The sequence below is a fragment of the Durio zibethinus genome, chromosome 4 (genome assembly GCF_047325235.1).
Source record: "Durio zibethinus cultivar Kanyao isolate XHJ-2024 chromosome 4, ASM4732523v1, whole genome shotgun sequence".
In the NCBI taxonomy this organism is placed as follows: Eukaryota; Viridiplantae; Streptophyta; class Magnoliopsida; order Malvales; family Malvaceae; genus Durio; species Durio zibethinus.
Window position 1 is genome coordinate 19,285,680 of NC_143165.1, and position 20,566 is coordinate 19,306,245.

A 20,566-nucleotide genomic window follows, 5' to 3' on the forward strand; every position below is an offset into this window, starting at 1 on the left:
ATCAAAAAATGACAACCAAAGAGCAGGAATTTTTTAACTTTGAATTTTGTTCGTGGAATCATTTGTAAAAAATGATATAAAAAATATTTAATATTTGTATTTTTTATTTATTTTCAGAGATCTCTTCTGTTAAAAAAAAAAAAGAAAACCCACACAAAGAGCAACAGCAACATCAAGTTTTGACCAAAGGACCAACTAATAAGTGTGTAAATGCATAAATGTATTTATTTTTAAACTTCACGAATACCGAAATCTTTAGGCATTACAGGTTGAATCTGTTCTGAACTGTCCGTGTTAGAGACAACGTTGGTTTAGCTGGCGGGGGGGTGGGTTCGGTTGCAAGCCCTTTTAGTGCGTTTAACAAACTTCACATCGCATAGGCAGCTACCCTGATTACAAAAATGCCCTGCTCTGTGCTCAACTGCTACATGGTACGTGTGGGCAGAACAGGGCAACTGTGATCTGACATCAGCAGATAAATTCTCACAAAAATCTACTCAGTCCCTAATTGGTTCAGAATTATAGGACATCTTTAAAATTTAAATTTCTTTAACCGCCAGCTTGGGGTACTGGGACTGAAACGACCGATTACTAATCAACCCAAGGGAAGACCGCCTTCAGTTTGAACGCCGCCGCTATATAAGAAATTTGTACAATTGAAGTTGTCGTCCCAGCCTGAGCTTCTAGAGGTTGGGAGGCCTTCCTCCAAGGGCAAAGCCCACGCGTCATACAACAGTGTACTTGGTACTTGCAAACCTGGTCGTCCATTAATTCAAATGGATGCCGCGTTGCCATGGGTCCCCCAAGGCGTAACCCTCCTGGTCCCTAGTTAGTCTTCCACGTTCCTCCCCTTCCAAGGATTAAATCCCTCGGGTCCATCTGAATCGGTTAATTTAAGTAAAAATAAAAATAATTATTATATCATTAAAATGAATGACAAAAATATAAATTTGAATTCAAATAAAATAAATTATAATAAAAATATTATTAAAAATAATAGAAAAATATTTATATTTGTATGTAATAAAAATTTGATAGCGTGTGAATTCGAAATCATACTCATGTTTTCTTTAAAAAAAATTTAAAGAAAATAACAATTTTTTAATTAAAATAACAATATAAACAATATTTACTTTGAATAAACATCATCTATTATCGTAATAAATGGCATTTGTTCAAATAAAGGTAATTTATTACAACAAGAAACAACGCTTATTCAAAAAAACATAGTCTGTATCACTTTTAGATTTTCATAATTTTAATAAAAATTATAATTTTTAAATTAAAAATAAGAGGGCTATTAACTATTCTCTATTGGGCTGTCAATTGTCCAGAAATAAAACTGAAAAAAGTATCCTGTTGACCACTGCAGGTTCTTCCTTTAATTGGCCGCTGGAAGCCCGGACCGATACGGTGTTGCACTGAAAACGATTCAAACGGATGACCGACAGGATTGAAGCCAAAAGCCGCCCTCACCGCATTGAATCCAAATGGAGCCGTAGACCTAGTCTAGTCTCTCACTGTCTGTCCCACATCATCATCCTATCAATTCACGCCCATTGAGCGCGTGGGAATTGACTTTGGTCCCTTAGTTCTCACTTGGGCATGCACCTGGAACTTTCACTCGTCAACCCAAAATTTAGACTTCCCCCTTGGTCATTTCCCCTTCATCTTCATCTTCTTCTTCTTCAACCCATGCACCTTTCGCAATCTTTTAAAGTAAGAAATTAAATAATTCCAACTAGTTTATTACTTACAAGAAATATCAAAGGAAACAACCTTTACTCGTCCATTATTATACGGACAAAATCTAAATAATTAATGCCATGAATAATCTCCTGTCTCCACATCAGTCTTTCTAAGAAAAATCGCCCTGTTTTTTTCCTATGTACTTACATAGTAATGTTTCTTTACTTATAAAAAGCCCTTTTTTCCATTAAACTCTTTTTTAGGTCTAGTTCATACATGGAGCTATTTGCAAAAGCGAAGGCCGTGAAACTCAGGAGCCACCTTGAGAAATACCTAGTAGCCGACGATGATCAAGAAACCGTCCGTCAAAGCCGAAACAGCTCAGGAAAAAGAGCTAGGTGGTTTGTCGAGCTTGTCCAAGATAAACCAGACTTTATCCGCCTGAAAAGCTGTCATGGAAAGTACCTTACAGCCACTGATATACCCTTTCTTTTAGGCATGACGGGTAAAAAGGTGCTGCAAACGGTACCTGATAATATGGATTGGAAACTCCATTGGGAGCCTATAAGAGACGGGTTCCAAATCAAGCTGAAGACCTGGTGCGGTAAATTTTTACGCGCAAACGGGGGGACACCGCCATGGAGGAACTCCATCACTCACGACGAACCTCATACTGGAGCTACACAGAAGTGGATATTATGGGATGTAGAGGTGGTGCAGGTGCCAGAGTCTGAGTCCGAGTCGTTCATGGAGTATTTGTCGTCAGTTTCGAGCTTTTCTTCGGTGTCTGATGAAGTTTTGGAGGCTTTGAGCAATGATATTTTAGCGTCAGGTCCGCAGTCGCCGATTTATGTCGTGTCATCGAAGAAGTCGCCAAGGTTTTCAATGGTTTCAACAGGGTCGCCAAAATTGTCTGCCAAACAGGTACTGCAGTTTATCTTTTTCTTAATTAACTTGTTAATTTAAGTTTTCTTATTAATGTTAATTGACATCAGAAGGAAGTTGATTATGATTTGGTATTGTAATCACGCTTCATCTTGTTAGGTTCACTTATTGATCGTATAAGAAAAAACAAAGTAGGAGTTTTGTCATTCAAAGCTATGCCTATACCCAATAATTACATTTGACAATCTATGCATATAACCTAAATTACTTTCAATCCACAGAATTAAGTAACCTGCCGATGAAATGGTGGTAAAGACTAAAGATGACCATAAGTTGTGGGTAAAATTGGATTTTTTTTACATACGGGATTGTAATTTAAGAATTAAAAAAAAATTATAAGTATTATAATTTAAAATTTAAAATTATTAAATATTATTTTAAAAAATATAATATAAATTAATTAAATTAAACTTCGAATAAGATATACTTAGATTTTGACCAAGTGGGTTGGGGAAAACAAACTTACTACTGTTATGTGAAGCTTTTGCCTAATGCAAACTCTTTCTCATCAACAATGATATTAAAACATGAACGAAAAAGACATATTATTAGTTGTTAAAATTAGACGTATACTTGAACGGGTTAGGATTGATGGTAACATTTGTTATATCTTTCCTTTAATGCAAATCAAACGATATCAACAAATTAACAACCATATTAATGAATATTAATAATAATAATAATAAATAAATAAATAAAAGATATATACTTTTAAAGCAGAGTTGGGAAGCATAATTATCCCCAAATCAGTATATGTTTTCCTTAGTAATGATTAATGATTGGTTTAATACCACTAATAGTAGGATCTATAGATTTGAACTTGCCGGAGCCGTATTAGAGTCCAGGTGTGTTTGTACCATTGTTTAAATATCAGTTATAACTTAAGATAGGATCAAGGCATCAAGCCAACAAAAGAGAAAGAAGAATTATTATTATTAAATTAAGAAAAATTTTATACTAATAACAGTCTATTCATAAAAATTTGATAATATAAATGTTAATGTAATTGCGTCATAATTTTAGATAATATTTTAATTATAATATTATATTTAACTACATAATTACATAACATTATATTAATAATAAAATTAAATCGATGAAAATTAAAACAAAAAAAAATATTTATGTGTATCAACTATATGTATGCAATATTATTCATTAATTAATAATGAAATGTGGAAGGGATAGACTTCACAAACTCTTTCGCAGTAGCTTACTAGCTTAGACTCCATTTGAATGATCCGTTACTGCTAAGATTATTCCCTCCAACTGGACTAGCCGTTAGGTTACAAGATATGTTTCATTTTCATCGCGTTGAAGTTGTTTCTTTGACTAGAGCTTAAGGTTCCGGTCAAAAACTCATAATCTATTTTATTTTTTTTAATTAAACTACTGTTTTCTTTTTTTTTTCTACCCTTAAATCTTGCTCTCTATCCTTTTTTGTTTTATTTTATTTTATTTTTATTTAAAATTTTAAAATAATTTTGTTAATTTGATAAAATAAGTAAATTTTTATAATTATATAATAAATAATTAAAAATGAAATAAATACTAAATTTTATAATCAAATAAATATTTAATAAATTAAAAAATTAATAATTTGTAATTAATATGAGTTAATAAATATATATAATTACGTACATAATAAAAATAATTTCAGTATAATATTTTTAATAGTTATTTTTTTATTATATTTAATTTTATCATTAAAATTATTTTTACATCCAATCATATTTTATTATTGATTTTAATTTTATTATTATAATAATAATAAATTATACTAAAATAATAGTTTATTTTACTTCCATTATTATTTTCAGTTTCATTAAAATTAATTTTATCATTCCTGAATGAAAAAAAAAAATAAAAAAATCTATGATTAAAGCCACTTTAAAAGAAAAAAAAATTGAGGTCAATATTTACTCCTTTTGTGCTTTTGTAGAATCGCGAAGCCTTCACCTTTGTGGCAGGCAATTAAGCCTTTTCCTTCACGATTCATGAATACAGCAGTTTTTAAAAGATAATCCTAAGCCCCTTTCTCCACGGTTTCTTATGTAGAAAAGGAAAGAAAAGATTGTGAGAATTTGTATATTCAATTGTTCCCATTGGCTTTTAATTTTAGTAAAGGGAAAAAAGTGAAGGCCTTTCCCAAGTGGGGTTTCATCTTTTAAAGATTGCAAACAATTTCAAAGTGTCTTTTAGCAGGGTTAATTTTCTGATTACAAATAATTTCAAATTGTCTTATAAGGGTTAATTGTCATTTCCTTATTATATCTAAAGTAATGTATGTCCCCTTTTTATTGCTTTTCCTTAGCGGCAGTGTCTTCATTTAACACTGTTATGCTAGTCTTTTTGACGGATTAGCCCTTCCAATTCGGCTAAACTTAAGAACTCCAATCAACTTTATAATATAATTAATACATGTCAAATATATAATATAAAAATTATCATATTATAATTAGTATTGGCATATTAAATATAAAAATATATTTTTATTTTTATTAAATTTTATTAAAATATTAAATTTGATATATATTTTTAATATTTTCATATTTTATAAATTTATTGAATATAATTAGATTTGATAATTAGTATATTTATATTATTTAAAAATATTAACAATTTATATATTTATATTATATTTTTATGAAAATTATAAATTATATTTATATAAAATATATTCTTATTTTTTTAAAATTTATATATAATTTTTAATAAAAAATTATATGTTTTATATTATTTTTGTGTGGATCGTCGTTTTCTAGTTATGTAGATACATCCAAGCTAAACCACCCAGAGGTCTGTCACCTAAGTGTCAGCGTTACTTTATGCGTACAAAACAAATTGTCAATTCAAGGTTACATCAGAAACTGAAACATTGACTAGTTCAACACCCCAACAAGTTAAGAAAGTAACTTGTGCAAGGAAAATAGATCTCTTTATCCGGGTATGCCTCTTCTCTCTCTTGATCCAAAATCGCCAAAGTAGACCGGCGTCCCCAATCAGGAGCTCACACGAAGCTTTGGCGAAATCAAATTGCAAACAAAAAACATAAAAATAAAGGAAATTTGCCACGTAATTGCCGCGTGCGCCTCCCCGCCACGTATGCATGTCCCTTTCTACAGCGGCTGGCGCTGACTGGCACCCCTCCCTTAGCCATGAATCCAGCCAGTCTCGTACAACCGGTTCACTTTCCTCATCCTTCATTATTAAAAGGAAAATATCCCCATTTTCAAGACTTCCCGAAATAATTAAAAAAAAAAAAAAAGACGAAAGTTTGGATAACAAGAAAAAAGGGTCTGCTTTTGTTTGTTAACTTCCTCTGCTTGCATTTTTTTTTAGCAGGTAAACTCTAACAAATATCGGACGGGAATGGATTTGTTCCTCAACGCCAAAGCGGTGCGTCTCCGCAGCCACCACGACAAGTATCTCCTCGCCGAGGAAGATGAAGAATCCGTTACTCAAGACCGAAATGGATCCTCAAAAAACGCCCGATGGATCGTCGAGTTCGTGCCCGGATCAGAAAATATCATCCGTCTAAAAAGCTCTTACAACAGATACCTTACCGCCTCAAACCAACCCTTTTTACTTGGGATGACCGGTCGAAAGGTGATTCAGACACTGCCTAGGAGGCTTGACTCATCGGTCGAGTGGGAACCCATTAGAGAGGGGTCTCATGTTAAGCTCAAGACTCGGTACGGTAACTTTTTGAGAGCAAATGGAGGGTTACCGCCTTGGAGGAACTCAGTGACACACGATATTCCTCATAGGACTGCTACTCAAGGTTGGGTGTTGTGGGATGTGGATATTGTGGAGATTCAAGTGAATTCTCCAGGGAGTAATCATCAGCCCTCGTTTCCTCCTGCTATTCCTCACGCAGATTCATTGGACTTTGAATCTACTTCACCTTCTTCAGTTTCAGGCAAATCTGGAAACTTTTCAACACAAGAGGTTTGAAGATCTGAACTTGTCTTTAACTTCTCTTCATTTTTTTGTCCTTTTAAATCTTCAATTGCGGTATTTGATACTCATTGATGATACATTGCATTAAGCTTGTATTATAGTATCAGAGTTAGAGCAGGGCAAAAGATATTTCTTGAAATCTTTTTTGAATAATTCAACTTTTTGGAGTAATTGGGTTGTTTTTAAATTACTATTTGATTTGTAGCCAAGTAATTCTTATATGGTTTTTTTTTTCCTTTTAATTTGTAGTCAAGTGATTCTTATGTGGGTTCACCACCAAAATCCGAAGGTAGGACAATATACTACCATGTAGCAGATGATGGTGGGGAGGTTGATGATGAGGCTTTGGAGGGGTACTCTTTTAGTTTTAAGGGTAATGGTGTAGATGAATTGACTCACAAATTAAAGGAAGAGACAGGGCTTGAGGATGTTGTAGTGTGTACTCGTAGTCCTTTGAATGGGAAGCTTTTTCCTCTTCGCTTGCAGCTTCCTCCCAATAATGCAGATATGCATGTTGTTGTAGTTCCATTAGCGTCAAAAGGTGAGACTTCTCTTTGAGTTGCTCTGATTTTTCAATTCACTCTTTGCAATGCATCTTATTCTTAATGCATATACATATATATATATATATATATTTCCATTTTGCATTTTCTGATGTTGAATTTTCTGAACATGATGTTGAGAGCTTAAGTAAGTAGCTTACTTGGATTATCTATTATTCATGTTCCGTTTGGTGGTTGAACTTGCAACGAACAACAATTGCTTATGTCAAGCATTTGCAAGTGTAGTTCTAGTTGTATAGGTCCATCTACAACATCTTCTCATTCTTAACACCAAATATGTGTAGCATTAGGACATTGAGGTATTTTATTTTGTTGAGAACATTTCTAGCTCAGAAGCAGTTTCTTTTCCTGCTTCTCGTATGCCCGGTTATCTTATGTGATTTTTTTCTTGACCTTATAATGTACCATTTAAACTCAAGCATTGGGTTTTTGGGCTTTGCTAGTTCAATATTTTCTTTCAGAGTTTTAATTTTTGGAGCTAGGATTCTTGACTAATTTTCCTTGGCAGCTTGCCAAATTCATGGTCATTTAAACTATGTAGTTAACTACATGTCTCATTTTATTGCTCATATACTCTTAACCGTGCTAAATGGACCCAAAAAATGGGTTTTTGAATGACTATATGGTGAGTTTGTTGAGAATGAATATTTCCTGTGAGCATTAGATAGTATGCTGGTGCATTAGGCTGGTAGGTAGAAAGTGAATGTACTGCAAAACTAAACTCTGACTGGTTTCATCACCAGGCATGATATATGGTGCATTAGACAAGTAAATAGAGAGTTAATGTACTGAATTCAGTGGTTTCATCATTTGGTGCATGTCTGAATTTTGAAAATTATTGTCAGAAAGCCCAATTATTGGCGGAAAATTATTGTCAAAAATTATATCTGCTGCTGAAAGGGTCTTTTGTTTTAACTTAATATTTATTGAAGCTTAAAAATTCTTTGGAAGGAAAGGACTAATCAAACCAAGAATCTTGATATGCTGACAATGCTTGGAGTCTGTTTTAGGAGGTTTGATTTGCAAAACATTATAGAACTAACAGAAACTTTCATAGAAATTTTTGTCATTGCTACTAACTAGTTATTCTGCTATGCTAAGAAATTTTGCTTGATTCCTAGATGGCGAGGTGCGTCATTAGGAGATGGATGCAAGCATTTGGCACTACAAATTAGCAAAGTTGTATAACTCTTTTGAAGAGCAATTTTTACTCTTCAGTAGAAAAGATAGAAAAATGAAAGAAAATTTATTATTATTGTTAGTAATTAGTGGCTTAATTAAATAATTGTTTTCACTGGTCTATTTGATGTGAAAGCTAGGAAATATGTTGAAATAAAGGATTTGTTTTTCTTTTCTTTGCTTGAAGAAGTAAAAAATAAAATGAGAAAAAAAATACTTCACTAATTTAACCATTATATTGCTTTGAAGTGAAGATAAAGAAGGAAAATTTTTATAAAGAACAGCAATTTGGTAAATTTATAAATATGACTCACATCCTTCCCATTTTCTCGGCTCTCACCTTTCCAACTTGGTAGTTTTTGTTGGGCCAATGAAACTGCCCGTCTGTCTGTTTCTCCGCTAAACTATTTTGGTTTACCTACTCTCTCCTAACAGACATAGAAATTTAATGATCACTGCATCTGATTAGATAAATTGTTTAATCATAACATTGAGACTTTTCTTTTTCACTACATCTGCATAGCACCATTGGTTATGGTAACCATGTACTATTTTATCTATTCTCAGCCCTTCCTTTCTGTTTCATATGAGATGGTTTCTCCTTATCTATCTTCCTTATCTTATATTATACTTTGGTTATTGCAGTAGCAAGAGATTTTGCAAAACAAGGAATTAATTTCTGAGCTTCATCAACGGAACTTCATAGTTTTGTTCACTACACATTCAAAATCAAATGCTTTGTACATTCCACTCAAATTTCTTCTTATACTTCTAAAAGCATTCAGTGAGTCACCTACATCTCATTGCATTTTTTTCAGCGATAAGTTGGGTAGAGTATAGTTGAGAGTAATGATCCCGCTATGGCAGAGGATAATTATGTCAAGCTGTCTACAAATTTGTCTTGTGTAAAATGTGAATTTTGATACTTGCTTCCTATGTGCTTGATTGATTGGTTTTTGATGTAAAAATTTCTGCCAAACTTATTTGAAATTCAAGATTTAGATGATCTTATTGCTTGTTCTCTCCAACTTCTTGCATTTTTTATTTTTCACCCATATGGTCTGGTGGAGCTTGTTTTGTTGCAAATTGCTGCATGCTTATTGAATGGAATTATTGCAGTTGTTTCAGCTACTACTGCTCGATCAAGTTGTAATATTTATGTTATCATTGGCACATAACTTTGAATTCAGCAAGAACACAAAAAATCTTGGAAGAATGCTGGTTGGAACATATTAGCAGTCCATTCCAGTGTAGTTTTGAGGATTGTTATTGTTACATCTGGATAGCATATGCCAAATCTGGGAAGTCATATGTTAGCAAGCAATGATGCATCCAAAGAAAAAAAAAAAAAAACTATTTTATAGGCTCTTCCTGTTGTGACTTCAGTAACATGTTACAGCAGCACAACACAACCGTCTAGCTGTGTCTAAAATTGATGTCATGTGCATTTTGTAAATTTACATATTACTTGATATACACTTCAAACAATCATCACCGATAACCCTTAAACATGAGCAGGAGCCATCTATAAAGTGATGTCTCGTACAATAATCTCAACATTGAAAATTCTTGTTATCAGTTATATACGTATTGGAATGCCTGGCTGCAACTTCAAAAGGTCCAAAGCAAAGACAAGTCTTTCACTTTGCAGCCTAAGAGAATGTTGTTGTCTGGTCTCATCTAGCTCATCAATCATGGTTGCTTATGAATAGTCAGGTGAATACCCTCCGACGCTCGTTTTTCGTCAATCACATTTACCTTCTGGTATATTTCTTTAGTTTGAGGCAAAAAGTTCGTGAGCAACATCATCTATCTCAATTGAGCTGAAACCGGACTCTTTTATTGCATCTTAATCAGTCATTAATTTCCTAATCAATGCAACATATTACACCACTGCCAATATCTCCTTCTGATTCAGGGACTTGCCTGGCCAACTCTTCACTTAGCTCAACACTCAGCACTATTCTTAATTAGAACAGCCATTGAGAAGACTTCTCCAGATAACAGCATCAGGTCTTATAGGCATCATTTATACAAGGTCAAGATCTTCATCAATAAACCCTGCACGGGCCAGAAGATTAACCAAACACCCATAGTGGTTTAATACAGTTTTAATCTTGTAACCATCAATCACCACACTAAAATACTGAAGAACCCTCAGAAACCATGCCTTCATGATTACAAGCACTCAAAACACCAACAAACCTAATAAAATTACGTCTGAAACTCTCCATCCTACTCATTTTATCAAAACATCCAATTGCTGCCTCAGCTTGGCCCTGCAATGCAAATCCTAGTATCATATGATTCCATGAAATTAAATCACATTTCGGCGTCCTCTCAAAGACCTGCGCAGCTATTTCTGAAGACCCACATTTGTAATATGTATCCACCAAGATTCCTTCTAAAGTTAATATTGAAAATGTGTCATATAAAATATGAAAGATAAAATATTTTTCAAAATGTTGCTCCCTAATAATAGACTAATGTATGACCACCTTTAAAATTTATGAACAAAGAGCTCAACTGATCATTATTACCTATGGGTTTATGACTCATAATTAATTGGGACATCTAACTTCAATCTAGTGTCTAAGAATATTCTGGAATATTCATTTACATCTTTATTATACTTACTATATGCTATGTTTTCCTCATTTATGATTTGAGATTGAGGTTTGGATTTTGGAACTTCAATCTTCAAGCACTATATTGGCTTGAATTACATGTTAAGGAAATACTAAATGTCTCTAGAGGGTCCTTTTGTCGTAGTTTAGTGGGGAAAAGGGATCCATTAACGTGGGAGAGGTTTCACGACATCTCTGATTTGTGCCGAAGGAGCATTGAGAGGGTACAAACATATGATTTATCGGTAAAATATCAAAATTTTAGTTTTAATGATTAAAATCTAAATATTAACTACCTCAAACATTAAAAGAACAGTAAGTACATAATTCAGTTGCCCTCAAAATTTAAAAAATTTTTAATATTTAAAATTATCAAAATTTAAATTTTGATTATTAAAATTAAATATCTAACACTCCATCGTAAAAAAGAAAAAAAAGTTTATAAAATTCAACTTATGAGTAAGTATGAATATTGATCTTGTGTTGACCAAAATCTATACTTTTGATGATATGGCCGTATGGCTTGGGTAAGGATTTTTTTTTTTTCTAACGTGGAGCACAAAAGTGGACTTGGTCTTGCTCGACCATGTGTTCAACTTGAAAAGAAAGCAGCATATATAGTTGGGCACTACAAGTCATCTTCACAAAGGCCACTCTTTTCCAACTTTTAGTTTGTGTGAAAATATTTACTTTAACAGCAATCCTTCCAGTGATAGAAAAAGAAGGAAGAAAAAAAGTTTGAAATATTGGGAAAAGATGATCAAAGGACCGAGAAACTTGTACTTTGTAACTTCATTAACAAATATAAGCCACATGATACGGTTCAATTCAGACGTATAAAGTTATTGAAAAGTTTAGAAAAGCTTTCAACTTTAATATAATCTTGAAGCCAATGCAACTAGCCTTTTGAAAAGATAATTACTACCTGCTAATCATTTTTTTTCTTATAACTAATCTAAACGCTCCTACCACATAGAGCTTGCGTGGTTGAATCACCGAATCCTTTTCATAATCCTTTATTTTCATTCTTATCTCTAACGACTAAACCTTTCTTGTACTCCAAAAAGCGGTCGGTCTTGCACGTTGCTCGGATTGTATTTATTCATTTTTATAGCTTTTTCTATGTTTAAGACAGAAGGTAAAGCCAACCATCCATGAAAAAAGACACGTACAGAGTTGAAAAAGGTTTTTTTTTTTTTTTTTTTTTAATTTAAAGTTGTAAAAGTTTAAATTCTAATCTTTAAAATTAAAATTTCAACGTTTTATCAAATAATTCACGCAATTGACAGAGTTCAAAAGGGTTGATGTGTCAAGGTTTTTTTCACTAATTGTTATCTTAAATTGTTAACATATGCATGATTAGTTACCATTATGTAAGCATAAACGTGAGTATATATATTATATAAAATATATATTTAGTCATTCTAGCACATAAATTTTTTTTTTCATCCAAATACTTTAAATTGGAGTCTCGAATTTTAATGGTAGAGTTTTCTCTTTTATAATATATATATGTATATATATGATTATTAGCAAGTAAATTTTGTCAACCAAAGATACATTTAGATTTAAAAATTTGTATATTTATGTCTTTTTATATTAAACACAAAATATTAAAGTTATTGTGCCATAATTCATATCTATACATCAAACGTGAAACAAAATTTTTTATTTTTATCAAATTCATATAAAGTTTTTATTAAAATTTTAAAGCATATAATTTTTATATTTTTTTCATATTATGTCATCATGCCATGTTTAAAATTGCAACTTTAGATCCCATCCTATCAAATGTTAAGGGCTTCAAAGAACATCTAAAGGTGTCATTTCATTTTGCAATTTGTTAATGGGGAAATGCTAGAAAAACTCACAAGGTTAAGGACACCAAACAATACAAACCTAATGTGATTTTCTTATAGTATTTCTTATAGTCTTCTAGTAACCATCTTGTAGTGCAATGGAACCTTTAATCATGAACGGAAATGGTTGTAAGGCGTGCTTGCAATTGTCACTTTTCTTAAAACTTATTTCATCCTCACCAATTATGGCATGCAAGAGAGGTTGAATCAAATAACCTCCAAGATACAATAAAGCCTAAGTTTGATTTACTTTTCACTAGAAAAACGAAACCACTAAACACTCCTTAGTGAGAAACGAAAGTGCCTTGTCTTTAACAAAGTTTCCTAGCAAAAGTACTAAGGCAACTAGTCTTCTAAGAGAAAGTTGGGAGAAGGAAATGTGTAATTTTGAATTGAATTGTATTTCAAATGAACCCACATCAATATCTATTTATAGAGATTTAATCTAAGGTAGTGACTTTTAATTTTGTTGTTTCAGTCAATGATCACTTCCTTTTAGTTAAAAATATGTCTTTTTGAAAGATTAAAGACATATTTGTTCATTTGAATAGTTGAACTTTTCATACAAAGAGAAATCATTATCCATGTTTTTGGAAATTACAATTCTTCATATAAAATAATCTTTTGATTTGACTCTTTCTATTATATAATCACGTCAATTTGACTATAGGAACTTTTCTTAAGCAATATTTTAACTCAACATAATTTTTCTTTGATTAAGTTTCTTACTTAATCATGTTTTCATTATTTTGAAAATATTTCTAATATCTCCCCACCTATTTTCAAAAAAGGGCTAAGTTTAAGTACTTTTGAAAATCTAATGCATAAGTAAAGATACCATATATTATGATTTAAAATCATTACCTTAATGATATAGTGTTGTTGACTTAGACAAATTGAAATTGGTAGATCTTAGATCTTTAAACTAACTAACTTGTACAATTAATCATGCACCATACTACACACTAATCTTCAAATCTTCACTAAAGCTTATTTAGCAATACTTTGACACCATTTGAATGGCCATGTGTCTTGTATATTCATAAGTGTCTATGGACTCAAGCATTTGTTCTTAAAGTGGTACCAGTTCCACTCATATAGGTGAACTCCATCAAGAATGCAACCATAGAAGCATTCTAATATTAATTTTCTATATTATGGATTCTTAAGAGATAATTATCAACCTTCATTAAACATATGGTTCAAGTACTTATCTTTCTTAGGATGGTTTCAATAATTTAAGTACTTGTAGCCACATTCAAATGATGTGTTTTGACTCATTATAACTTAAGACTTAATGTACAATTAAGTATTTAGTTGAGCTTCCATCCTTTTACCAATGGATCCACTAAGTTTTCACTTGACTTGACAAAATCTATGGTGATCACTCCATCTAAAATTAGTTGTCTAACATAACTATGTCCTAGACCAATATATCTAGACTTCCTATTGTACACTTGGCTAAAAGCCATTATCAATGTAACTTGACTATCACAATAGATAGAAAAGGGTGACATTGGTTTTGGCATAAAAGAATTTCAAATAACAAATTCCTTAACTATTTCACTTCTTTACAAGTAAAAGCTAATGTCATAAATTCTGAGGCCATAGTAGAATTAGTTATACATGTTTGTTTCTTAGAACTCTAAGAAATTGCACCCCCACCAAACATGAATATCCATACACTTATGAATGAATGCTCTTCCATGTTTATAATCTGACTTGCATCTGTATAACCATTTAGAACCTAATATTCAACATAATATGTAATTCTATAGTTCATAGATTTTTGTAAATATCTAATAACTCTTGAAATTGCATTCCAATGCAAATTACTTGGATTATTTGTATATCTATTAAGTTTACCAACTACATAGGCTATATATGTTCTTGTGCATGTCATTGCGTATATCAAACAAACTATTGCTTTTGCATATTCTGGTTGTGCAACCGACATTCCTTTAATTAAAATTAATTTCAAACTAGGATCAAAAGGTGTTGAAACTGCTGCATCATCTAGATGATTAAACTTTTTGAGAACTTTCTCAATATAATATGATTATGTTAAGCTTATATTAGAATTGTTTCTAATAATCTTAATTCCTAAAATCACATTCACTACACCCATGTCTTTCATAGCAAAATTGCTCGAAAAATTATTTTTAGTACTTTTAACTTGTTCAAAGTCCTACCATATTTTAACTTCTCATCTACATATAAACAAATGATGATACCTTTGCTTTTGTCAAATTTACTATAAACATATTTATCAAATTTATTTATCTTGAATTTATTTGCTAGTACCGCATCATTTGATAACATTGCTTAGGATCTTGTTTAAGTCCATATAGTGACTTAATCAATTTACTCGCTTTCTTTTCTTAACTACGAAGTATAAACTCTTTCAATTATTCTATATAAATTTTTTCATCTAATTCACCATTTTGGAATGTTGTTTCAACATCTACTTGATGAATTTCAAGTTTATGTATGAAAGCTAATGCTATACATAAATTTCAAGTTTATGTATGAAAGCTAATGCTATAAACATTCTAATAGTAGCAATTTTTGCTACCGGTGCATAGGTATCGAAATAATCAATATCACGCTTTTGTATAAATCTCTTAGCAGCAAGTCTAACCTTAAACTTATCTATAGTTCCATCAACTTTCATTTTCTTTTTGAAAATTAAATTGCAACCAATTGATTTGTAACCAAGAGGAAGATTAACTACGATCCATGCATTGTTTCCCATGATGGGGTCCATTTCATCATTTATAGTTTCTTTTCAAAAAGCTACATCTTGAGACTTCATAGCCTCTTCAAATGTCCAAGTATTCAATTATACATTGAAGTTATATTCAATGTGTTTATCAACATTTTCTCTCCCTTTAAATAGGTACATTTGGAAATTTGAGCCAAAAGTTTTAACCTTCTTTGCTTTTTTACTTGTTCTAGGTATAAACTTATATTCCTCTTGGATTTTTTTTTATGATCTTTTGAGTTTTCTAGAGCATTGTCTTTAAAATTAGATTCTAATTTGAATCTATTTTCATCAAAATATGGCATCTTTAGATCCAAAACGTATTAATAGGTATTAAATCATTAGGTTATATTACCACGAATCTATATGCCTTGTTGTTCTGTACATACCTAAGAATATACACTCGATTCTTTTTTCAGCTAATTTTTTTTTCTTTTAGTTCAAGAACCATTATAATAGCTTTGTAGCCCTATAACTTAAAATAATTTAGGTTAGGCTTTCTTTTCTTCCATAATTCATATAAAGTTAACTTGTTCCTTTTGTTAAGAACCCTATTTTGGATATAGCATGCTGTTAACAATACCTCACCCTAAAAATATTGTCCTAAATTAGAGTATCACAACAAGGCATTAACCACTTAGTTAAAGACCTATCATTCCTTTTAATGACTCTATTTGATTATAGATTATAAGGTGGTGTAACTTTATAAACAATTTCATTGCAAACAAAAAAGTTATGATCAAAATATTCACTTTCCCTATTTATTTTTAATGTCAAAATCTTATAATTACAATGCAATTTTCTTTTATTTTTATAAGTTAAAAACTTATCTAATGCTTCATCTTTGTAATGCATCAAGTAAACATAGCAAAATCTTAAGTAGTCATCAATAAAAGTTACAAAGTACCTTTCCCACCAATTGATGGAGTACTATGTAAATCACATATATCACTATGTACTAATTTTAGGATTTTAGAACTTTTTTCAACCTTATTAAAAGCTTTTTTTATTATCTTGGTTAACATGCATGTCTTAATTTATAATGCTAAAGATCAAAAGAATCAATTAAGTAGGCAAAAGAATTATTATTATTATTATTATTATTACATTAAGTTTGATTGAATATGCCACAAAAAGCATAATCCTTTCTTACAAATATGCCACCCTTAGAAAAGATAAACTTATCCCCTTCAACTACTACTTTGAAACCATACTTGTTAAGCAAACTAGCAGATATAAGATTTTTTCTAACTTCTGAAACATACAACACATAGTAATAGTCAATGTCTTGCTTGATGTGAATTCTAAATCAATGGGTTTTTTACCTTTGATTTTAGTAATAGATAAATTTCTTTTGTACAATACATTGACTTTTTTCTCTTGGAAAGTCTTGAACAATGCTTTGCTGACGCATATATGTTTAGTGGCACCGGAATCAATCCACTATACCTCTTTGTCTTCAATGATTAATTTCATAATCATTGCAATAAAGTTTTCTTCAGTTGCATTTGGTGCTTTTTTATTTTTATTTTTTTGATTGCGTGGTAATCTTTTATGAAGTGTCTTTACTTTCTATAATGGAAACATGCATCTTTTCTTTTTCTTGAACTTTTTGGCTTTTGGTAAAGGTTTTTTTCTTTTTGTGGATGTGGATAGCTAGACATCTTCCACTACATTGACCTTTAAAGAAGTAAATTTCTTCTCTTTATCATTATCCTTGCAATACTTCTTTTCTAATCTAAGATAGCTTGTAAGCTCTTCAAGATTAACGTCATTTTTTTATGTTTAAATGTTTTCTTGAAGTCCTTCCATGTTGGTGAAAGCTTATTAATGATAGAAGACATGACAAATGCCTCATCCATTTCTGTTTTCTATTGTTTAAATTTATTTAAGATGGTTTCAAGTTTAAAGAATTCATCCGTGATCGATTTTCAATTAGTCATATGTGCATATTCCACTTTGAAATAAGGAACTTTTTGAATTTTGCATCTTTTTTCATATATCTTGTATCTAACTTGTCTTAAACCTCTTTTGCTAATGAACATGAAATGTATGTACTAAATAAGGAATGAGACAAACCATTTAAAATGCAGTCCATGCATGTGTAGTCATTGTTCTCTCACTTTTGCCTTTTGTGAGTTTTAGTGCAAGTTTCATCTTCTTTTTCTTTCAGTTTTGGAATCGTAAAAACATATGCAATCTTCAAAGTGATTAAAAAGATATACATCTTTTGTTGCTATCTTAGGAAATTCCCTCCATCCTACTTTTCCAATATTTGAAAATTGGTTACCATTTATTTTGTGGAATTAAACTCATCCATGTCACAAAATAAGCCTTAAGATTATTAGAAAAAATCACAAGGCTAAGAACACCAAACAATACAAACTTAATGTGATATTTTTGTAGTCTTTTAGTAACCCTTTTGTAGTGCAATAGAACTTTCAATCACAAATAAAAATAGCTTCGAGGTATGCTATAATTGCTATTTTCCTTAAGGCTTATTTTGGCCTTACCAATATGGTATGCAAGATAGACTAAATCAAATAGCCTCCAAAAACCAATTAAGCGTAAGTTTGGTTTACTTTGTTCTAAAAAAACTAAGCCACTAAGCACTCTTTAATGAGAAATGAAAGTACCTTATCTTCAACAAGATTTTTTGTAGCAAACAATGCTAAAACAACTAGCTTTCTAAGAGAAAGTAAGAGAAGAAAAGGTCTAATTTTGAATTGAATTGTATTTCCCACATCAATCTCTATTTATAGAGATTTAATCTAAAATTATGACTCTTTAATTGTGTTATTTTAATCAAAGATCACTTTCTTTTAGTTAAAAGTATGTCTTTTTGAAATATTATAGACATATTTGTTCATTTGAATAGTTAAACTTTTCATAATAAAAGAATATTCACGTTTTTTAAAATTACAATTCTTCAAATAGAATAGTCTTTTAATTTGATTCTTTTTACTATAAAATCATGTTAATTTGACCATATGAACTTTTCTTAACTTATATTTTAGCTCATCATAAAATTTCTTTGATTAAGCTTCTTACTTAATCATATTTTCATTATTTTAAAATATTTCTAACATTCTCTCACATATTTTCAAGATTAGAGAAGCTTCAATACTTTCAAAAATTTAATGTAAAAGTAAAAATATCATATATTATGATTTAAAATTTTTACCTTAGTGATACAGTCTTATTGAGTTAATGTAATTAAAATTAGTAAACCTTAGATCTTTGAACGAACCAAGTTAAGTGACTAATCATATAACATACCACACACTAGACTTCAAATCCTTACTAAAAGGCAATTAGCAATGCTTTGATACCATTTTAATGGCCATGTGTCTTTTATATTCATGAGTGTTTCTGGAGTCAAGTTTTTGTTTCTAAAAGCATCACCACTTCCACTCATATAAGTGAACTTTATCAAGAATGCAACCATATAAGCATTTCAACATTAATTTTTCATGTTATGGATTTTAAAGAGATAATTTCTCAACCTTTCTTAAACATATGGGTCAAGTGCTTTCTTTGTTGGGATGGTTTAAATAATATAAGTACTTGTAGTCATATTCAAATATTATACTTTAACTCATTAAAATTCAAGACTTAATGTGCAATTAAGTATTAAGTTGAGGTTTCATTACGTGTGACTTATTTTAAAAGCTTAAGTCTCATCCTTCATCCTTTTTGAAGTCTTAGATACCATTTTCTAAACCTTTTGTCAATGGATCCCCTGAGTTCCCACATGACTTAACAAAATTTATAGTAATCACCTTATCTAAAATTAGTTGTCTAACATAACTATGTCTTAGATCAATGTGTCTTGATTTTCCATTATGCAATTGGTTATAAGCCCTTGTCAATGTGGCTTGACTATAACAATGGATAGAAATGGGTGACATTGGTTTTGACCATAAAAGAATTTCAAATAACTAATTCTTTAACCATTTCACTTTTTTACAAGCAAAAGCTAATGCCACAAATTTTGAGGTCATAGTATAATCAATTATACATTTTTGTTTCTTAAAACTCCAAGAAATTACACCTTCACCAAACATAAATATTCATCTATTTGAGGATGAATGATCTTCCATGTTTGTAATCCAACTTATATTTGTGTAACCTTATAGAACCACAATATGTAATCCAACATAATTTGAAGGTTGACCACAATATGTAATTCCATAGTTCATAGATTTCCTTAAATATCTAAGAACTCTTAAAATTACATTTAGGTTATTTGTTAAGTTTGCTAACTATATAGACTATATCCAGTCTTGTGCATGTTATTGCATGCATCAAACAACCTATAACCTTTGCATATTCTAGTTGTGCAATCGACATTCCTTTAATTTAAGTTAATTTCAAACTAGAATCAAAAGGTGTTAAAACTATTGCACCATCTAGATGACTAAATTGTTTGAAAACTTTCTTAATATAATATGATTGTGTTAAGCTTATGTTGAACTATTTCTAACAATTTTAATTCCCAAAATCACATTTGCTATACCAATTTCTTTCATAGCAAAATTGCTCGAAAGAAATCTTTTAGTACTTTCAACTTGTTTAAAGTTTGTACCAAAGATTAACATTTCATCTACATATAAGCAAATGATGACATATTTACTTTTGTCAAATTTACTATATACACATTTATCATATTCATTTATCTTGAATCCATTTGCTAATACCACACCATCAAAATTTTTATATCATTCCTTAGGAGCTTGTTTAAGTCCATTTAACGACTTAATCAATTTATATACTTTTTTTTTTTTTGACTTGGAAGTAAAAACCTTTCTGATTGTTTCATATAAACTTCTTCATCCAATTTACCATTTAGGAATGTCATTTTAACATCCATTTGGTGAATTTCAAGTTTGTATATGAAAGCTAATGCTATAAGCATTCTAATAGTAACAATTTTGGCTATTGATGAATAAGTACCAAAATAATCAATATCATGCT

The 20,566-nt window shown here is 30.8% G+C and overlaps 1 protein-coding gene across 2 annotated transcripts; it reads left to right on the plus strand.

Moving 5' to 3' along the window:
* The first annotated feature begins 1,618 nt into the window (after positions 1 to 1,618).
* LOC111289103 (uncharacterized) lies at positions 1,619 to 9,367 on the plus strand. Of its 2 annotated transcripts, none has more exons than XM_022879982.2 (4): positions 1,619 to 2,613; positions 5,980 to 6,585; positions 6,847 to 7,138; positions 8,985 to 9,367. In XM_022879982.2, the coding sequence occupies exons 1-4, from the start codon at positions 1,966 to 1,968 to the stop codon at positions 9,020 to 9,022; spliced, it is 1,584 nt and encodes a 527-aa protein (XP_022735717.2). In that variant the 5' UTR covers positions 1,619 to 1,965; the 3' UTR covers positions 9,023 to 9,367. The 2 variants fall into 2 exon arrangements, with proteins under 2 accessions (XP_022735717.2, XP_022735716.2); XM_022879981.2 differs by having other exon boundaries at positions 1,675 to 2,613; positions 5,977 to 6,585.
* The last annotated feature ends 11,199 nt before the right edge of the window (positions 9,368 to 20,566 follow it).